Source organism: Mobula hypostoma, chromosome 4 (assembly GCF_963921235.1).
Source record: "Mobula hypostoma chromosome 4, sMobHyp1.1, whole genome shotgun sequence".
In the NCBI taxonomy this organism is placed as follows: Eukaryota; Metazoa; Chordata; class Chondrichthyes; order Myliobatiformes; family Myliobatidae; genus Mobula; species Mobula hypostoma.
The window spans coordinates 153,623,978-153,646,000 of NC_086100.1; the positions used below are offsets into that span (position 1 = coordinate 153,623,978).

Consider the following 22,023-nt stretch of genomic DNA (forward strand, 5'->3'; position numbering starts at 1 on the left):
ATTACAAAGAAGGCACAACAGTGCCTCTACTTTCTTAAACGTTTGCAAAGATTTGGCACGGTTTCTAAAACTTTGACAAACTTCCATAGGTGTGAGAGGGAAAGTACACTGACTGGTTGCCTCTTAGCCCGTTATGGAAACACCAATGCCCTTGAACAGAAAAGCCGCAAAAAAGTAGTGGATGTAGCCCAGTCTGTCGTGGATAATGTCCTCCCCACCAGCTACATGGAGTGCTGTCACAGGAAAGAGGCATCCATCATCAAGGACCCCCACCATCCAGGCTGCTTCTCTTCTTGCTGTTGCCATCAGGAAGAAGGTACAGGAGCCTCAGGTCCCACAACATCAAGTTCAGGAACAGTTATTTTCTCTCAACTATCAGACTCTTTAACCAGAGGGGATAACTTCACTCACCCATCACTGAGCTAGTTCCACAGCCCATGGACTCACTTTCAAGGACTCTACAACTCATATTCTCCACACTTGTTGTTTATTATTTTATTATTATTTTGGGTTTTTTTTCTTTTGTATTTCAATAGTTCAATAGTTCCTTTTAATATCAGAGAATGTATACAATAACAACCTGAAATTCTTACTTTCCACAGACACCCTCGAAACAGAAAACCCCAAAGAATGAATGACAGAAAAAAACATAAGAACCCCAATGCCCCCTGCTCCACTCACACGCAAAGCAGCAGCAAGCAGCTTCAACTCCCCCCCCCACCTCCCCCACTTATTCTACCATAAAGCATCAGCATTCCCACCCTCCCCCCGCCCACTGCCTTGCCAGCAACAGCAAAGCCCCCAAAGAGAGACCATGGTCTGCAGTACATCAAAAACTAACTGTTCACTCTAACATTTTCGACATTTCACAGGCTCCCTCTTTCTCATTAATGGGGGAGAGACCGATATCGCTCCTTCCACAGTGAGAGAGGGGGGGACAACATCACTATTTTGATGTTAGTCAGTCTGAAGCGTTGCTTTTTATTTCGGGTTCCATAACTCTAGAATTGGCAGTAAACTCCCCCTCACCATTGAGGGAGAGAGAGATCGATTGATTACTGAGTGCAGGGCCCTCCAACAACCACTCGTGCTGTCTTCGATGTTCCGGCTCCTGCTGCGCTTCAGTTTGTGACACCGGTGAGAATTCGTGTCCACAGGCCCCCAAGGCACCCAACAACCTGAACATACCGAAATGCAGCTGATTGGCGAGCTCCAGGTACAGGAACACACCACAGTGCAGAACTGCAGCTTTGAGTGCTGCTGTAGGTCAAGATCCTGATAGGACCCCAGCCACCCTGAAAAGGAAAATAGATCCATTATCTCTAGCCCAACGTCCCTAGTTACCCACAGTCACATTAGGCATGCATCTCCACATTGACACCACTCCTGAAACCGATACTCCTTGCCTAGCTCCATTATGGGAAGAGATCCCACCTTGAAGAAATGCAACATCTCCATGTCTCATGGGAATTTCTGTTGCACTATCACTTATAGTGGAGGAGGAACATTTGGAATGTTATTACATACCTTGAGGCCATCCCTTGGGAGCATTTGGAGCCCAACATAAGTACCACCTCTCAAATTACCCATCTACTCACCTTATTGGCTAACTCCTGCCCCATGTGTAGAAAAGTCTCTAATTCCCAGATTGACTTCATTGGCCACCACAGAACCCTTTCCTGGAGTTGAAGTAAATCATTTCAAATCTTGGAATACAGCGAAGAAGAGGAAAAAATAAATTATCGAAAATGGTTCATTAATCTGTTTTCACTTTTCTCCAGGCTGGAAGCAATGTGCATAATGTTAACTCAAGATCTCCCTCTCCCTATTAACAGGCAACTGTTTTGAGTTTATGTACTCAAAGGGAAAACTATACAGAAAGGTCCGAGTGGTCTACAACAAACTGGTGGTAATCTCACTTCCGATTCCAAAATACATGTGTTCAAGACCTAGTGTAATTAGGAGTTGATTACCAGAAGAATTTGTACGGAAATGTTACCATCAGTCAGTTTCTAGGCTAAAGTGTTAATTAGGTGTTTTCCCACCCACAGACTTAACTCCTGTTATCTCTGCAGAAGATGAATGAACTTTTTGATTGTTTTGGAAATGTGGTGCAGAAAGTGTAAACTGACATATATTTTTAGGGTGGAATCTTTACTATGAATCTTTATGTAATAATGACACATTATTTCTCCTGGTAGCTGGCCATCCATATTTCTTTCCTTTGGAACTGGAAGAGTATCTAATACATCTTTGGAGTTTGCAAGCACCTCTCATGGCAAAAAATGAATTCCAAAAGGACTTTAAGAACATGACAATTTCAGGTAACAGGTGTATTTTCCACTGTATCTAAAAACAATACGGCCACATTGATATCCCCAATATTTTGTTACCCTTGGTGGGTACATTTTGATTAAGCTCCAGAATGTTAGTTGATACATCCAGCCAGTGAAATGGTAGTGACACTCTACAGAAGCATCATTATACAAATGTGTGCCCGTTCACAAACAAGTGCGATCATGCTGAAGTATCTAATGTGACCCTTACTGACTTTTTTTGGTCTACTCACAGGAAGAACTTTGGACATCCTGTACAGTTTTGCAAATTGCTCTGGGCTTCATTTAATCTTTGGACTTAATGCCTTATTAAGGAAAAATCGTGTATGGGACAGTTCAAATGCTCAAGAGCTTCTTCAATACTGCGCATTGAAACAGTATAACATGTCCTGGGAACTTGGCAATGGTAAGTTAATGTTGATATATGCTGAGAAGGAGAGAAAGGGAACGAAGCAATTAAAACCCAAATAGAATAAGTTGTAAAAGTTTATTTTATGATAATGATCCAATATCTTATAACTTCGAGGCCATTTTTCTGTTTAGCTGACAGGTGAAAATCTCCTTTTAAATTAAGTGTTTAGATTTTTGAGCCAAATTATTTTGAACATCAGTCTACCCTGTGGTCAAAGTAATCCACAGGGTGTTCATGGTTTGATTCAGCTTTAACAATAAAGGGTCAGGTGAATTAACATGATGCAGGAGGAACACCATTGTCAGTGAGGTGAAGTGGGATGGATAGTTCCTCCACAACTATATGCACAACTGATCAACCCTTGGACAAAGTTATTGCAATTTTGGGAGACAACAATGGAACTTCACACCTCTTGGCTTGGGAGTAAGGGACTGCACCGTGGTACAAGTGCTGAAGTGGTGTGTCTCAGCTCCAGTGACCTGGGTTCAATCCTGGTGACTGGCACTGTCTGTGCAAAGTTTGCATGTTCTCCTGATGTCCATGTGGCATTCCTCCAGGAGCTCTGATTTCCTCTCCTGTCTCAAAGGTGTGCAGGTTGGTAGGTTAATTGGTCTCTGTAAACTGCCCCAAGTAAAGAGTCATAGATAAATGTAGCACAGAAACAGGTCTTTCAGTCCATAGAATCTGCAATCACCATATCCCATTTACACTAATCATATTGCCATCAACTACCGCCACCCAGCCCCAGGTTCTACCACATGCCTACAAACTAGGAGCAATCTAGGCTGGTTGATTAACCTACAAACTTGCACATCTTTGCGGTCTGTGAGGAATCCAGAGCACCTGGGGGAAGCAGGTAGTCATAGAGAGAAGGTGCAGACTCAACACGGATGCATCTGAGCCCGGTGAGGCAGTGGTTCTATTTGTTGTGCCTTTGTGTTGCCATGGAGACGAGTGGTAGAATCTGGGGCAATTGGTGGGAATCTGGGGGGAATAAAAGGGTGAGATTAGGGTAGGATTAGTTTAAATGAGTGATTGATGGTCAACGGAGACTCAATGGGCTGAAGGGTCTGTTTGTGTGCCGAGTAACTTCATAGTTGCTTGCAAAATAACGTCATAGGGTAATACAGTGATGAAACGGACCCTTCAGCCCAACTCATCCATGCTGACTTAGGTACCCATCTAAGCTAGTCTCATTTGCCCATATCTCTCTAAACATTTTCTGTTCATTTATTTGTCCAGATGTATTTTAAATGTTGTTATTGTACCTGTCTCAACCACTTTCTCTGGCAGTTCATTCCATATAAGTGCCACCCTCTAATTGAAAAAGTTACCACTCAAGTCTCTTTTTAATCCTTCTCCTCTCTGCCAAAAGCCATGCCCTCTGGTTTGTTTAGTTCCCTTTTCCTGGGGGTGAAAACTGTGTGCATTCACCCTATTTATGCTTGATTTGAAGTACCTTCATAAGGTCACCTCTCAGTTGCCTACATTCCAAGGAATAAAATTGTAACCTGCTTACTTCTCCCTATAATTCAGACCCTCTAGACCTGGCAACATTCTTATAAGTCTATTACACCAATCTGTGCCTCCATTTTGATTGAAGCATTAAGGACCAGCTACTTGTTGCTGCTTTTGATCATCATTGTATTTCTGTACAAAGTAAATCCAGAGCTGAACTACACAGAGCAACACACACAAAATTCTGTCAGCATCCATGGAGGGAAATAAAGAGTCAATATTTCACACCAAAACCCTTTATCAGTTCTGGGAGGAAAGGAGGCAGAAGCCAGAATACAGGCAGGGGAGGGGGAGGGGAGGGGGATGAGTACAGGCTGGCAGGTGATAGGTGAAACCAGGCGACGGGGGAGGTGGAAGGGGGAAGGAGATAATGTAAGGTGCTGGGAGATGATGGGTGAGAGCGGTAAAGGGCTGAAGAAGGAGGAATCAAACAGGAGAGGACAGTGGGCCATGGAATAATGGGAAGGAGGTGAAAAAAATGCTACGTAGTTCCTTAACTCAAACAAATTGGGTGTTTAGAGATATCCACAGATATTTACTGTTGGTGAGCAGGTAGTTAGCAAGAATTACAGTCAGATAGGCAATGTGTAAAATTGCCATCCAGTATGTTTCTCTCTCTCTCTTGTGTTGACAGAACCCAACAGTTTTGGAAGGAAAGCAGGTATAAAAGTTCGTGGCACTCAGCTTGGAGAGGACTTCCAGCACCTGTATAGTCTGCTGCACACGTTCAGGACATTCAACCACACAGGACTGTATGGGCCCGATATTGGGCAACCTCGGAGACGCCCAATTATTACCATGCTGAAAGGGTGAGATTGCCATCAGCCTTGCAAATATCCTTTTGCATGTAGATCAACTGGATATGTATCAGTTTTGCAGTTACTAACCAGATGTGCATTGCTGGCATATAAAGACTTCAACCTGGGAGCTCTCAATCAAGAAGACTGACGTGTGTAACTGTCAGAGTGATTTTTAGGTTTAGCACAGGTAGCAATTAACTTAACTGACTTTGGCCACTAGCCGTCAGATTCAAGTATGCATTGAAGATTAAATTTAAAATGCAGACCAGACAGACCAGGAAACAGGCACTTAACTGAATGGTTACATATGCATAAATCCAATCAACATCTCATTGCATGGATATGACAGTAATTCTTTCTTTTTTAATCTTTTTATTGATTTAAAAGGAACATAAATACAAACAAGAGGAGAATTATCTCAAATATGTATTATCAATAACAATACAAACCGAGATTAAGATAGACATTATCAATATCATACATGTTGTTAAGCTAGAATAAAATATATAATTAAAAAAAGAAATCAGCGATTCTCCTCTCATCAGTTCATGAAGAGGAAAGCAAAAACATTGAATTTTAAATGAAGAAAAAAACCCCACTACACTATATAAAAAAAAAGAAACAAAAAAAAAAGGGACTGGGCAGTCCATTTTAAGGATATGACCAAAAAAAAGAAAGACTTTCTGATCAAATCCAAAACTTCGAAAAAAAATTGGAAGAGTAATAAATCAAATTAAGTGAAAATATTGGATAAAAGGTTGCCAGATTTGCTCAAATTTAAAGGATGTATCAAATGTCCAACTTCTTATTTTCTCTGAAGTTAAACAGGACATAATGGAGGAGAGTCAATAAAAGACCGTAGGTGGATTAGAATCCTTCCACTTCAATAAAATGGTTCTCCTAGCTAATAAAGTTGAAAAACCTATCATATGTTGAGCGGAAAAAGGAATATTTCCTGCTTCCGACGGAATAATCCCAAAAATTGCTGTAAGCAAATTAGGTTGTAGATCCAGATCCAAGACTTTTGATAGCATTTTAAAAACATCTCTCAAAAGGTTATCTAGCTTTATACAAGACCAATACATATGAGTTAAAGTGGCCACCTCAGTATTACATCTGTCACAAATAGGATTGGTATTGGAAAAAATACGTGCTAGTTTATCCTTTGAAATATGCGCCCGATGCACAACCTTGAACTGTATCAAAGAATGATGGGCACAAATAGATGTGTTATTAACCAAATGAAAAATTTTACTCCACTGATTATCTGAAAATGACTCTTGAAATTCCGATTCCCAAGCACGTTTAATTTTATCATTAGATATCATTTGTGAGTTCAATGACCTTTTATAGATTATAACTATCAACCCTTTTTGAAATGGATTAAACTGAAAGAGAGCATGTGTCATATTAGGTAGATAAGCAAGAGGGTAATTTGGCAACAAACCATGTTAAAAATTCCTAATTTGTAAATATCTAAAAAAGTGTATATTAGATAAATCATATTTATCCACTAACTGAGAAAAAAAACATTAAACAGTCCCCTAAAAACAAATCTGATAAAGTTATTATTCCCTTGGTTTTCCAAATTAAAAAGGCCTTATCCAAAATTGATGGTTTAAAAAAATAATTAAGATGGATATTACTAAAAAGAATAAAATTAGTTAACTGAAAAAATCAATGAAACTGAAACCAAACTCTTAATGTATGTTTAATAATGGGATTAAAATCTTGTCTGCTAATCTTAGAAAACAAAAAGACAAGAGGAGCTCCCAGTAAAGAGGCCAAACCAAGTTTTCCTCCAAATCCAACCATGAAGGACATTCATGTATATCTGAATAGTGAATCTAAAAAGTAGTATATTGAACATTAATTTCCCAATAGTATATTCTAAAATTAGGCAAAGCCACGCCACCGTTCTTTTTTAATTTCTGCAATAAGGGTTTACTCAATCTAGGATTTTTATTGTTCCAAATATAAGATAAGATTATAAAATCTAATCTGTCAAAGAACTTTTTAGGAACAAAAGAAGGAACTGCCTGAAATATATGTAAGAATTTCGGTAGAACTATCATTTTAATAGCATTAATTCGACCTATTAATGATATTGTCATAGGCAACCATTTAGAAAGCATTTGTTTGGTGTAGTTAATTAATGGAAAAAATTATATTTATAGAGATGCTTAAAATTTTCTGTAATTTTAATAGCAAGATAGGTAAAGTAATTTTTAGCAATTCTAAAAGGTACTTGATGATTTGGATCCAAGTAATTATTAATAGGAAATAACACACTTTTATGTAAATTTAATTTATACCCAGAAAAACTACTGAATTCAGAAAATATAGATAACATAGAAGAAATAGATTTCCTAGGATCTGAAATATAAACTAACAGGTCATCTGCATATAACGAAACCTTGTGTATTTTGTCCCCTCTCTCAATACCCTGAACAGTATTAGAATCTCTAAGAGCAATAGCAAGCCGGATATGACAGTAATTAACACTTATTTTGGACGTATTGGTGGGAAGATCCAGGCACTTTAAACTATTACATGTGTAGTTCAAGAGGGCATTGTTTGAATGGATTTGTTTGAATTGTCCTAAATTTTTCCACCTTGAATTACTCCTCAAAGTGTTTCGCTGCTTCTCCTTGTGAAATAGCAACAGCTGCTGTGGCATGTTGAAATACTTGCTTTTTTGGCGCACAACAAATTTTCATAATTTTTATGTCCTCACTGAGTCACTGGTGAAGTACTGCACCCTAAATGACATCACTTCAGATATGGGATAAAAGAGATTTTGATGGTAAATTCCAAAGGTATTGTCAAATTCAATTGGCTGCATTCCAGAGTGAAGAAAAGTATCTTATAAAGTTGTCTAAGTTGCAACAGTATGGATATTGCTGACTATTATTATTAGTGACACACTTCCCACAAGGCTTGTAGTTCAGTCTGTGTGAAAGCATGTGAACCATCAAAAATGCTTGTAGGCTTTCATAGTTTCCATCTGGTATAATGTAAATGCAGTCGAACAGCGGAGCCCTGTAAACAACAGTGAATTAAGTGATCAGGTAATCTGTGCTGGTGCTTGAAGGTAAAGGATTTGAGAAGCTTAATGGGTTGCAGTGAAAATTGTCCTGGGATTGCTTGTGTCCATCTGAGGATGCCCCTCTATTCTGAGGCTGTGTCTTCTGGTCTTAGACTCTCTCACCATAGGAAACATCCTCTCCACATATGGTATCTGCAGTTTATCTGAAATGTTAATTTGTCCTTACATTGCAACCAGATGACTAGTGGTCATTTTCCTGTATGTAATATCCATTTAATACAGAAAGGATTATTAGCACATCCTAGATATACCCGCACATGTAGTGATAAAATAGCTTCTACAGCCAATGTGATAGAACTTCCAGGCAGCAGATGAAACATTGCCAAGGCCCTCTCAGATTTAAGGGTGGTTGGGTAGGATGACGAGTTGTCCTGACTATTTGAGATTGAACTGGGGAGAGTTGAGTCAGGTTCAGGTGCATATCCAAATCTCTGTGTGGCAGGATATTTGAAATAATCTCCAGGTCTCTGCAAAATTGACACTAGCTAAGATCCAGAAAGCACTCAATGCCGGGATTGCTGTAACAGACATTCTCTTTCCTTGTTCCTTTCATTTCCTTGCTATTTTTGATTCACTTGTCGTGACTGTGTCTTCTTTCTCTTGATGCCAGTGTTCCTTAGGTGACACATTTCTGATCTTTTGTTCTTTGTCTGTTGTGTTTTGTGTCTTGGGGACATCGCTAACAAGGTCGACATTTATTGTCTTTTCCCATTCCCCCAGAGGAGATGGTGATGGGTCGCTGTCTTCCTGAACCTCTGCAATCCGTATGAGTGTGCCATTAGGTAAGGAGTGAAGGTGTCTCAACCCAGTGGCAACATGTGCCAAAGCCAAAACTATCAGTAAAATTGAGGTAATTGCTTTCACAGTGAATGGTAGGAACATGAACCTACTACTGCAAGAGGCCTCTGAAATGAATATCAGATACTTTTCATCAGAGAAGGGACAGGAGATACCACTAGAGTTGAATACTGAGGGGAGGGGGTATGTAGTCTTTTTCATGCCAACACTTGTGCATCATATGGTTGTACTAAATAGTCCATTTTTGTGCTGTGCATCCAATGAATTTTTAAATGCAACTGCTGTCTGTGTCTTTCAAAGTGATGGAAGGCATAGAATCTTCATTGTTTCTTTTTTTCCATTTCTGTATGTGTTGAGAAAGTCACTCCACTGTATTAAAGCTGCATTCTTGAAAGTCCACCTGAGCCCCAACAGGTGATCATTAAAGATACACTTTTATTTATCAATCTAATCTATAGTTGCCTGAACACTGGGCATTCCAATCATCCCATCAGTCTACATCTGCTGTAATATCCTCTATAATCTATGCGTTTATTTTTACTCACAGCAATCGTTCTTTTGTCTCTCCTCATGCTAGGTTTCTTGAGACTGGAGGGGGAATCCTTGATGCAGTCACCTGGCACCAGTAAGTACTGTACTCCATTTATTGATAATGTTATTTCTTGGCTATTGCAACATGAAGAAAGATTGACAAAAGCAGAAGGGTTGAATGGGCGTGCAACTCACTGGGCAGGTGGTGAGTACCTTTCATAGGTCCTTGTACATAGGGTCCCAACAAGCTTTTGTACAAATAGCCAATTATACCAAATGTGCACAGAATACTACAATTGCATGATCTTGACATTCCCCCTGAATGTCGAGAATGCAGAGAGATTGACGAGTTGTAAAGATGCAAGCGTTATCATCTACTCCCTTAATCCGTACATGGTTTATGGTGCTGTTCTATTTGGGGTACAATATAGCCTTGGAGTAGCTATAAAGAAAACTAACTAAAGTTAAATATGGTTATTGGCCATTAGTGCTTAAGAGAAGCACGGAGGTATTGAGGAGATTCTGAGATTGGTATTGAATATTCTACAGCATTCCACCTAGTTGATTCACTTTTTCTTGGGTTTCAAAACAAGGGCACAAAAACCTGAACACTACAAGAGAAGTCAAAAGCGGAGTTACAACACGGCACAGAGGGTCTTTGTGAGCATTTGAATTTGCTGCTCCCAGGAGTTGGGTGAAGCAATGATAAACCTCGTGAGCAGTGATTACATTATTGATTGATAGGAGTGTATTGATGACTGTGTTACTTTCGGTGTCCTTGCTAACAACTAGAAATGGATCGGTTTAATCCTGTACCTAAGGGCTTTCGGGCACATTTTAGGAGCTGTGCGGTAGAAGTAGAGAAGAGATTGCTAAATTATTTCTTGCATTGTGTCATGTGTTTCCTGGAATTTAGCTGCTTACCAGAAACCAAGCAAAACTTGGGAAACAGCATTAGATCCCCACCCTCTCTATTCTTATTCATTAATTTGTTGCCACAGAAGAGTAATTAAGGCTATTCTTGAAACAAGATCCAAATCAACCCCTTTCTGTATTTGGAGACATGCATTCATTAACTTGCATGCTTTGTACTCTCAGAATTAGACACAGTTTCAATAAAGTAACTCCTTTTTCCCAGTTATTATGTGAATGGGAGGAACGCGTCACTGAAGGACTTCCTGAGCCCCCAGGTGTTAGACAGTCTTGTGTGGAGAATTAATCAAATTCATCAGGTAAGTTAAACTTTCATGTTCAACATCAAAACTAATCAGACACAGAAATCAGTTTGCCTACAGTTGGACAGAAGTTAATGATAGAATCTGATTATAAAGTCTGCTCCAGACAATGAGTGAATGGTGTAAAATACTTTCAGTAATAGTGTTTTATTTTTACTAGTTGTCCCCACAATTAAGCAGGGGGAAACCTCAAATATGTAAAGTAAAAGTCCAAAGAAATCTGTAGATGCTGAAATCTGAAGCAATTAAAAATATAAACAACAGGAATTCTGCAGATGCTGGAAATTCAAGCAACACACATAAAAGTTGCTGGTGAACGCAGCAGGCCAGGCAGCATCTCTAGGAAGAGGTGCAGTCGACGTTTCAGGCCGAGACCCTTCGTCTGACAAAGGGTCTCGGCCTGAAACGTCGACTGCACCTCTTCCTAGAGATGCTGCCTGGCCTGCTGCGTTCACCAGCAACTTTTATGTGTGTCAATTAAAAATATGCTGGAAACACATAATGGTCAGACAGCAGCTGTGGAAAGAGAAAAGGTTTAACTTTTTACATCAATTCATTAGGATTGTGCTAAGACGATGTACGTAACTAAATACAGGAGCTGGAGAAAAGGGCTGTCATCTCTCGTATCACTGAATGCTAGATTGTGTTAAACTTGATAAGAATTGTAATTACTTCCCAGTATTTAAGTGTTCCTATGGATTGCTTACAAATTCCAGGTCTAAGTAACTAAATGTGGCCTTGGAATGCTGTCACATGCTGAGTGATAATATTTTAATAGAAAATTGATAGTTCTGATTGGGTATTTACCAGATTGTTGGCAAAGTTGCTTCTTGATCCTTCATGTTTGATGCATAGAGATACCAAGGCTTGCTTAGTAACATCCAAAGCCATGCAATGCTCCTTGAATACCATTCCAGGAAATTCACTTACCTACTAAAGGGACAGAGCACTCACCCAGAAGCAGGCTTTCACTAAGTACATGACCACTGCTACACCTGTTCATTAAATGGACTCCCTCAATCAGGCCCAAGCCTGTGGAATCATGTGGTTATCTTTTTCAGTGTATTTGCCTCACTATTGTAGATAACCTCACCTCTCCACCATCATTCTCACGTCCAATTGCAATGCCATTTTTGTCTCACTGCCATCACCTCTTGACCTCAATGCTACCACTTCCACAACTAATCATAATCCTTCAGATAAGGTCCTGACCAACTCCAGCACAATTCTGGGACATTTCCATTATCTACCTGACTTCTTTCATTTGATGAAAGAATTAAGAGATGTTAAGGTGAGAGAGGAAATATTTAAAGGGGACCTGAGAGGTAACTTTTTCACACGGAGAGGATGGTGATGTTTGGAACGAGCAGTACAAGGAAGTTACAAAGGTGGGTACAATAGCAATGTTTAAAGGACATTTGGACAGGTAAATTGATAGAAAATGTTTTAAAGGATATGGGTCAAACACAGGCAAGTGGGACTAACTGGGATAGAAATCTTAGTTGCCATAGCTGAGTGGGGATGGAGGGATGTTTGCTTGCTGTATATATGTCCATGATGCCCAATGGTAGTGTGAGCAGAGGAAATATCTTTGTGGATCTCATACACAATGAGAATTTGCAGTCATAGGATCAGGCAATGCCTACACACATTGCCCGTTTCCTAGCACTGAAGACTTTCTAGGCTTAACCATAATAAGACTTTAGATAACTTCAGATACACCGAGCCTTGAGACAAGGAACACAGACAAAATGCTGGAGGGACTCAGCAGGCCAGGCAACATCTATGGAAAAAAATACAGTCGATGTTTCAGGCCAAAACCCTTCAGCAGGACTGGAGAAAAAAAGCTGAGTAGTAGATTTAAAAGGTAGGCGCCCATTTCAAATCCACTTTCCATTCCCATTCTGATGTGTCCATCCATGGCCTCCTCTATTGTCGTGATAAGGCCACACTTAGGTTGGAGAAACAGCAACTTGTGTTCCGTTTGGGTAGCCACAAACCTGATGGCATGAACATCAATTTTTCAAACTTCCAGTAATGCCCCTTTAAATTTGAGCAAATCTAGCGATCTTTTATCCAATATTTGCATTTAATTTGATTTATTACTCTTTCAATCTTTGTTTTTCAAAGTTTTAGATTTGATCAGAAAGTCTGTCTTTCTTTTTTTTTTGGTCGTATCCTCAAAATGGATTGCCCAATCCCCCTTTTTTTTTGTTTTTTTTTATATAGTACAGTGGCTTTTTTTTTCATTTAAAACCCAATGTTTTTTTTTTCTTTTCTCTTCATAAACTGATAAGAGGAGAAATGCTATTTTCATTTTTTTATTATATATTTTATACTAGTTTAACAATATCTGTGATTTTGACAATGTCTATCTTAATCTCGGTTTGTATTGTTACGGATATATATATTTGAGATAATTCTCCTCTTGATTGTATTTATGCTCCTTTTAAATCAATAAAAAGATTAATAAAGAGAGACAGTAATGCCCCCTACTCCACCCCCTCCTTCACCATTTCCCATCCCTTTCCCCTCTCTCCCCTCTTCTCCTTACCCGCCCATCACCTCCCTCTGGTGCTCCTCCCCCCTTTTTCTTTCTTCCATGGCCTTCTGTCTCTTTCACCGATCAATCTCCCAGCTCTTTACTTCACCCCTCCCCCTCCAAGTTTTATCTGTCACCTGGTGTTTCTCTCTTCCCTCCCCCCACCTTTTAAATCTACTCTTCAGCTTTTTTTCTTCAGTCCTGCAGAAGGGCTTCAACCCAAATCATCAACTGTACATCTTTCCATAGATACTGCCTGGCCTGCTGAGTTCCTCCAGCACTTTGTGTGTGTTGCTCAGATTTCCAGCATCTGCAGATTTTCTCTTGTTTATGACTTGAGACAAGGAATATATTTTTGTCAATTTGTACTGTGTAGTTACTCATAGTCTTGCTTTTATTTCTGAACCTCTTTTCCTACCACAGGTTGTGGCTAAAACTGTTCCTGGCAAGAAGATATGGTTGGGTGAGACCAGTTCAGCCTATGGAGGAGGAGCTCCTAATCTATCAGATAGATTTGTAGCTGGCTTTATGTGAGTAGAACTGTCCATGTTGTTAAGTTCTTTGCTTAGTATAATTTCCCATCATCTAGCCATAGCGATAAAAACTGCTGAATATCTGTTGGGTGCATTCTGAGATGAGTTGCCCTTCATTTTCCCCCTTGTCACACATAGTTTTTGCATTTTCTCCCATTTCTGCAACTCCTGAAGCCTAATGGATGGAGTGCTGGCTACCAGATTTTCTTGTAATTGATTGTGCCAACCAAACCAATGAAGAAATGTAATTTAAGATTTTAGTGGCCGCAGATATTCTACATGAATTGTGCACAATCACCAGGAGTGCTTGTAGCACTTTCTAGTTTTGGATGTATAATTTTGCTTTTCCTTTGGATGAAGTCAACATTTTAGTGCTTTTATCTCCCCTTCACTTTCATGAAACATTTACAGAATTCTTATTTTTCAAACTGCATAAAAATGATTTGATGGCAAATTGAGTAAAACAAAACCTTTTTCATGTACATTTGCCATTTCTCTCGCTCACTGAACGTGAAGTGCAATGGAATTACACAGAATTTGTAAGCTAATTTATAGGTTCTAGTCTTCAACTCATCGCTGAAGTTCACCATCACCATATGGGTTTCTTTTAACTGTTAACTACTAGTGATGGAAATTTATTCATCTGGAGAAAGTGATTCAGATTAGCTCGATCATGTCCGCTCTCCAACATTCACATCCAAAGCCATAGTGGGCTAGTGATCAGTCATAGGAATCTGGGTTAATACACTCTGGCCACTTATACCTCTTTGAAGATGGCAGAGTATGTCATTGAAATGTCGGTTCTAATTGATACCCGTACCCGGCTGGAAGCCCAAGAAGAGTTTATTCGTCATGTACGCTGGGAAAGCACTAGATCCTTTTTCACTGAGTCTACGTTCATGGTCTTCTGATGTAGCCCATCAAGGTTCAACAAGTTGTGCATTCAGAGATGCTCTTCTGCGAACCACTGTTATAATGCAAGGTTATTTGAGTTACTGCCACCTTCCTGTCAGCTTGAACCAGCCTGGCCATTCTCCTCTGACCTCTCTCATTAACAAGGCATTTTCACACACACAACTGCTGCTCCTGGATGTTTTTTTTTGTTTCTCATACCATTCTCTGTAAACTCTAGAGACTTGTGCAAGAAAATCACAGGAGATCAGCAACTTAAACCATCCCATCTGGCACCAATGATCATTCCATGGTCCAAGTCACTTAGATCACATTTCTTCCCCATTCTGATGTTTGGTTTGAACAACAACTGAACCTCTTCACCATGTCTGCATGCTTTTATGCATTGAGTTGCTGCTACGTGATTGGTTGATTAGATATTTGCATTAACGAGCAGGTGCATGGGTATACCTAATAAAGTGGCAACAGAGTGTATAGTCACCTTCCCTAATCAGAGAGACACTGGGGTCATTTTATGTAAACTTAACTGGCCCAATAAACTTCAACTGCCGATTAACTGACTCAAGTTACTAGTTGTGAGATGATTTAAATACCTGGTGCTGTTCACAATTGATAGTTCTTTCTCAAGAGAGATGGACTGAAGTAGCAGTTAAACTACTGGTAATCTGAATGCCTAGTGGTGTTGATCTTTAGTGCACAGAAAGAAACTCATTGGAGAAAGAGTTGCAAAAAATTAAATCAAAATAGTTCTACAAATTGTTCCCTTTCTTCGCACTTCCGAAATTTGTGCTAAATTCCCAATGGCTTTTTTTTAACACAAACGCGAGAAAATCTGCAGATGCTGGAAATCCAAAGCAACACACACAAAATGCTAGAGGAACTCAGCAGACCAGGCAGCATCTAAACTTCTTTAAAATCTTTTTGAGAAAAAGTGGGTAATGTTAGATCAGCCAGTGGTCCTTATCTACTCTGCTTTCTTTTACAGGTGGTTGGACAAACTTGGACTGTCTGCTAAACTGGGTATTGACGTTGTCATCAGGCAGGTTTTGTTTGGGGCAGCATACTACCAGCTGGTTGATTGGCACCTTGATCCTTTGCCTGTATGTATGGTTCAGTACTTAATAAAGAAGTATCATCACATAATTGATAAAGGTTGCAAAATCCCACTTAATTGAACATTCATTGGACTTTATAGTCCAGAAAAAATTAAAAGATTGCACTGATTTTGCCTCAGATTTAATGCAAAATATTTAGAGTCTATCTCCTAATCTACGTTCATGACTAATTCTTGTTTATTTTTTCTGCAGGATTACTGGCTTTCCCTAATTTATAAAAAACTGGTAGGCATCAAGGTGCTGAATATATCTTTTACAGAGAGTGATGAAAGAAACAAGGGAACTCTGCGTGTGTATATGCACTGTACCAATCCCAATAGGTAATCAGGAATATTAAATACGTTTCTTCTAGATTGGAATATTTTGGATATTGATAGGATGCATTTCAATTATCCTAAATGCTTGCTACTGTTGATGTTCAAAACTGTCAATATCAGGATTTCACTTCCACCTCTTTAATAAAGGGTAAACTAGAAGCAAATTATGAAAAATTAACTTTCACAGGCCTATGTCAAAACAAAGAACAAGCTTTCATCTCTATAGGTCCTTCAGTATTGAACATCCCAACTCTTTATAGTCGTTACACTTTTGAAGTTTGGCCCTACAATGTGGGAAATTCAGCAGCTCGTCTGTACACAGCAATCTTCCACAATGAGCAATGTCAAGATGTTGGTCAGAGGATAAACAACAGCCACAACACTTGTGAGAATGCCCCTTTCTTTTTCAAAATGAATATTGCTCTGCGATTTCCGGCACTTACCCAGATTAAAAAGTGCAATTTAGCAAAACTGTAAAGTGACCACAAATAATACTGGGTTATTTCCTGTGTTCTTGCAACTGAGAAGTCAGGACAAAGTGTACAATTCAGGTACTGCACAGTTCTGAGGAGAAATAATTAAGACAGGTAATGTAGAAAATTTTCAGTTGAACATTACATTCTTGTTTTCAATGTTATATCATCAAATAGCAAAATCAACAGAAAAACTGCCAAATGAAAGTAATTTGTCATTATCATTGCAAGTGACTTATAGGTTTACATAAGAAATTTTATTTTTAAATATGGACATAGAATTCCATCATAACCCAAGCTGATTTAAAAAATAAAAACTGCAGATGTAAATATTTACATGTGATTTTCCCAAAAAACTGTGGTTTAAACTTAATGTGAAGTAAATAATTTATGTGTAAATAATTAATGTAAATAATTTGCACAAAATGGGTTAACATCACCATTTATAGATGGAGAGATTCTCACTAACCATCTCTAAAATAACATTGTATTCTAATTACTAAACTTATAACCCACATGCCTCTATTTTTGTGAAAAGAAAACATTATAATAGTTGCCAATATCTTCATTTCAACTCTAAAGATGTAAATCTGTAAATGCTGACACAAGTCTCTCGATACTTTTTCTCGAGTGAAAATTCATTTCCACCAGTATTATTCAGCTTCAAATTAAGCATAAACAATGGCTTTTGGCATTTTGACATGAATTATTTTCCAGGAAGAATAAAAATAGAGGAAAGCTGCAGTTTATCTTGTGTGGGTTTGTGGCTGTGCGAGGATATGCAGTGGTGTCGGAAACTGATACCAGACATATTTCCTTGTTTATGAATTATGAATGCTCTCTGAGAACCATGTGTCTGTAGCATGGTGGGACAGGAGGCTGGGGAGAACAATCTTAAATACACTATTGTATACTGTGTTGGATTCAGGAGTTGCAACAACCTGATTAAAAGCAAGTAATACAGATTCAATATATCTTTCTTCTCTCTCAGTGAAATCTATCAAAAGGGAGCTTTGACAATGTTTGCTTTGAACTTGAGCATCCAAGACAAGCGGATCCTTCTGCGCTTTGGTCAATTCAACAAAATTATTCAGTTTTTGCTGCAGCCTGGTGACAATGAGGAAGGATTATATTCACAGTAAGAAAACATTCCTCTTTCCACAGAAATGGTGGCCAAACTGTGCACACTTTGTATTTATATTTTAACACGTAGCACACTGCTAATTATTCTATATTTAGTTCTTACTGCTCTCGTACTTCCTATAGAAGCAAGGACTTTTCCCAGAAAGATTAATACAAAGTCAAACTGCAGACCAATCTTGAAGGATGTTGAACTGGTTCAAGGACAGCTTCTATCCTGTTGTTACAAGATGATTGAACATTCCCCTAGTATTATCAGATGGACTCTTCAAGCTTACAATCTACTGCTTTTTGGCCTTGCACCTTATTGTCTGCACTATTGTTTCTCTGTAACTGTAACACTTAATTCTGCATTGTTATTGTTCTCCTTTGTGCTACCTCTGTAGGGATGGCATGCAAAACAAGTATTTCAATGTACCTCAGTAGTGTGACAATAATAAACCAACTTACATCCTTATCACACCATTTTCAGTGCTCCATTCCCTCCCCCACAGGATACCCACCGGTTATAGCAATGACCTATAGATTTCGTACTGTTTTTCAGGCACAGTCCTTGCCCACACAGATCCTATGGTCCCACCACAGATTATGTCGCAACAGTTTAACTGATTAAGTGTAGTCAACACAAACAAATCGATGGAGGAACTTAGGTTATGTCCACACTAGACCAGATAAATCCGTAACCAAAGCTTTTTCTCTCTGTCCACACTGAAATGGTGTTTTCCTCCCCCAAAAACGGAGCTTTTCTAAAACACTCTCCAGAATGTTTAAATCTGAAAACGCTGGTTGGCCATTGTTGTGTGTACGGGGTAACCGGCTAATTTTAAAACCGCTGTCATGACGTGCCGGAGCAAATGGTGGCAACAGCGTGGCATTTCAATGTTTTCTTGAACGCAACCTCCAACACCACAACAACAATACCTGACAATAGATGTGTAACAGCCTGATGTAACGTTGTATGGAAATACAAGATAACACTAATGCAGACATGTTTTATACATTTAACAAGGTGCTTTATTAATGTATTGCTTGTGCAAACATTCAATAGATGCAATGGTCACTTTTGCCCAGTAACTCGTTTTATTGCACATGTTAAATACAGCAAAATAATACACAAAGACATGGCAAAAGTAAAGGCAAACAAATGAGGTAACAGCAAAGCAGCATCTATAGGAAGAGGCGCAGTCGACGTTTCAGGCCGAGACCCTTCGTCAGGACTAACTGAAGGAAGAGTGAGTAAGGGATTTGAAAGCTGGAGGGGGAGGGGGAGATGCAAAATGATAGGAGAAGACAGGAGGGGGAGGGATAGAGCCGAGAGCTGGACAGGTGATAGGCAAAAGGGGATACGAGAGGATCATGGGACAGGAGGCCTAGGGAGAAAGACGGGGTGGGGGGTGACCCAGAGGATGGGCAAGAGGTATATTCAGAGGGACAGAGGGAGAAAAAGGAGAGTGAGAGAAAGAATGTGTGCATAAAAATGAGTAACAGCTGGGGTACGAGGGGGAGGTGGGGCCTAGCGGAAGTTAGAGAAGTCAATGTTCATGCCATCAGGTTGGAGGCTACCCAGACGGAATATAAGGTGTTGTTCCTCCAACCTGAGTGTGGCTTCATCTTTACAGTAGAGGAGGCCGTGGATAGACATGTCAGAATGGGAATGGGATGTGGAATTAAAATGTGTGGCCACTGGGAGATCCTGCTTTCTCTGGCAGACAGAGCATAGATGTTCAGCAAAGCGGTCTCCCAGTCTGCGTCGGGTCTCACCAATATATAAAAGGCCACATCGGGAGCACCGGACGCAGTATATCACCCCAGTCGACTCACAGGTGAAGTGATGCCTCACCTGGAAGGACTGTTTGGGGCCCTGAATGGTGGTAAGGGAGGAAGTGTAAGGGCATGTGTAGCCCCCGTCTTTCTCCCTAGGCCTCCTGTCCCATGATCCTCTCGTATCCCCTTTTGCCTATCACCTGTCCAGCTCTCGGCTCTATCCCTCCCCCTCCTGTCTTCTCCTATCATTTTGCATCTCCCCCTCCCCCTCCAGCTTTCAAATCCCTTACTCACTCTTCCTTCAGTTAGTCCTGACGAAGGGTCTCGGCCTGAAACGTCGACTGCGCCTCTTCCTATAGATGCTGCTTGGCCTGCTGCGTTCACCAGCAACTTTGATGTATGTTGCTTGAATTTCCAGCATCTGCAGAATTCCTGTTGTTTGAGGTAACAGCAAATTTCACTTTTGCCCAGTAACAAGCCTTATTGCATTTAGTTGTAGCTGTCGTCCCTTTCATCGGTGAAGAGACTATGGCTGTAGGAAATGTTTCTGGACAAACGCGCACCAAGTGTTTTGTTTGGCAATTTCCTTTTAAGTTTTTTTAGTCTGTAACTGGACAAACGCGCACCAAGTATACCGTTTCCTCTTCCCTTGTTTTCTGTGTGTCCTGCGCATGCCCAGTAGGAGGAGAGTTGGCCAAATATCCGTTTTAATGTGGACGGAGGTATTTCCAAAAACGCCCGGTGTGGACGCCTATCATTTTTACGGGAAACTGGCATTTTCAAAATTATCCGGTCTAGTGTGGACATAGCCTTAGACAGCCAAGGAGCATCTATGGACGGAGGGTTTATTATTGTCAAATACAACAAAATACCATGAAAAGCTTTTGTATGCATGCCATCCAGACATATCATTCCACACATAAGTACTTGAAGTAGTGAAAATGAATTGTGGGACTGATGAGCTACCTCAGCCCTAGAATCTCCAAAGAAGTGTTCTTTGTCAGACTCTCTTCCAACACTTCTTCACTTTTCTGTCTCCTATACCGCCACTCCAGCTTTTCTGGCCTTCTGTGAGCCATCGCACTGGGCATCTCATTACGTTGCTTTTGCCATAGCTATTTTTAAATAAATACCAATTTAAAACCTTTTACTCATCAGCCTCTATGGTCTCTTTCTCTGAAAAGTGAGCACGATGCTCTGTGCTTGGATCACAAACATGATCCCACAACTTCCCACAAGCACTCCCACAACTTCTAAATTTTCCTGTTTTTGTAGTGTTCTTTATCATGCTGGTGCCACTCGAGATAATTCTAATACAATTTGCCAAAAGCTTTATCTGAAACTCACTGAACCAAAATTATTTTGCTTAAGTCCACAAAATGTCTTGTTTTGTATATAAAAGCAGCCATGGCTCTGGGCTAATTATTTTTTAAAGATAACTGCCTAGGTTTCTGTTTTGACTTGGAAAATGTGTTTTATACTTGCCAGAGAAATTTCATCATGCTGGTATTTAAGGGCAAGGATGTGGCATGTGCTGGTGGCAGTTCAGAGAATATTAGAACATAGAACAAAGAAATTTACAGCACATTACAGGCCCTTCGGCCCACAATGTTGTGCCGACCATGTAACCTACTCTAGAGACTGCCTAGAATTTCCCTAGCGCATAGCCCTCTAAAGTCCAGGTACCTATTTAAGAGGCTCTTAAAAGACCCTATTGTATCTACTTCCACTACTGCCGCCAACAGTGCATTCCACGCACCCACCACTCTCTGTGTTGAAAACTTACCCCTGACATCCCCTCAGTACCTATTTCCAAGCACCTTAAAACTATGCCCCCTTGTGTTAGCCATTTCAGCCATGGGAAAAAGCCTCTGGCTATCCGCACAATCAATGCCCCTCATCATCTTATACACAAGATTCACTAGGTTAATCCTAGTGATGATAGGTTACCTCATGGGGAAAGATTGAGTAGGTTAGACTTCAACTCATTGAACCAGAGCTGAAATGACTGAACTATTTAAGATTGTCGGGGTGTGGTAAGGGTTGGGGGCTTGGCAGATTGGAAGGTGAGACTTTGCCATGGAGGAGTAGGCATTGTGATGAAATAGGTTATCCATTTAGAATTTGCGATAAGGAGAATTTCTGTTCTCAATGGGCTGTGAATCTTTGGAATTCTGTGTCCCAGACTATGATGGTGTTGAGTCATTGAAAAATATTCAGGGCTGAAATAGATAGGTCTTTGGACTTTGAGAAATTGAGGTTAATGGAGCCATAGATTTATAGAGCATGAAAACAGACACTTCAGTTTAACTTGCCCATACCAATCAAGTTGTCTACTTGAGTTAGTCCTATTTGCTTGTGTTTATCCTGCCTCACTCTAAACCTTTCTAAATGTCTTCCAATGTTGTAATTATACCTGCCACTACCACTTCCTCTTCCATATACCCACCACCCTCTCGTCCTCACGTCCTCTTAAAACCTTTCCCCT

At 39.9% G+C, this 22,023-nt stretch overlaps 1 protein-coding gene across 1 annotated transcript in view; it reads left to right on the plus strand.

Annotated features, from left to right (window-relative positions):
- hpse (heparanase) overlaps positions 1 to 22,023 on the plus strand; it is a 40,478-nt gene that overhangs the window by 14,590 nt on the left and 3,865 nt on the right. Inside the window, exons 3-11 of the mRNA XM_063046751.1 lie at positions 2,202 to 2,324; positions 2,572 to 2,742; positions 4,901 to 5,075; positions 9,551 to 9,598; positions 10,643 to 10,736; positions 13,705 to 13,811; positions 15,712 to 15,826; positions 16,034 to 16,161; positions 17,623 to 17,769. Of these exons, the coding sequence (XP_062902821.1) occupies positions 2,202 to 2,324; positions 2,572 to 2,742; positions 4,901 to 5,075; positions 9,551 to 9,598; positions 10,643 to 10,736; positions 13,705 to 13,811; positions 15,712 to 15,826; positions 16,034 to 16,161; positions 17,623 to 17,769 (1,108 nt within the window). The remainder of the gene's footprint in view (positions 1 to 2,201; positions 2,325 to 2,571; positions 2,743 to 4,900; positions 5,076 to 9,550; positions 9,599 to 10,642; positions 10,737 to 13,704; positions 13,812 to 15,711; positions 15,827 to 16,033; positions 16,162 to 17,622; positions 17,770 to 22,023) is intronic.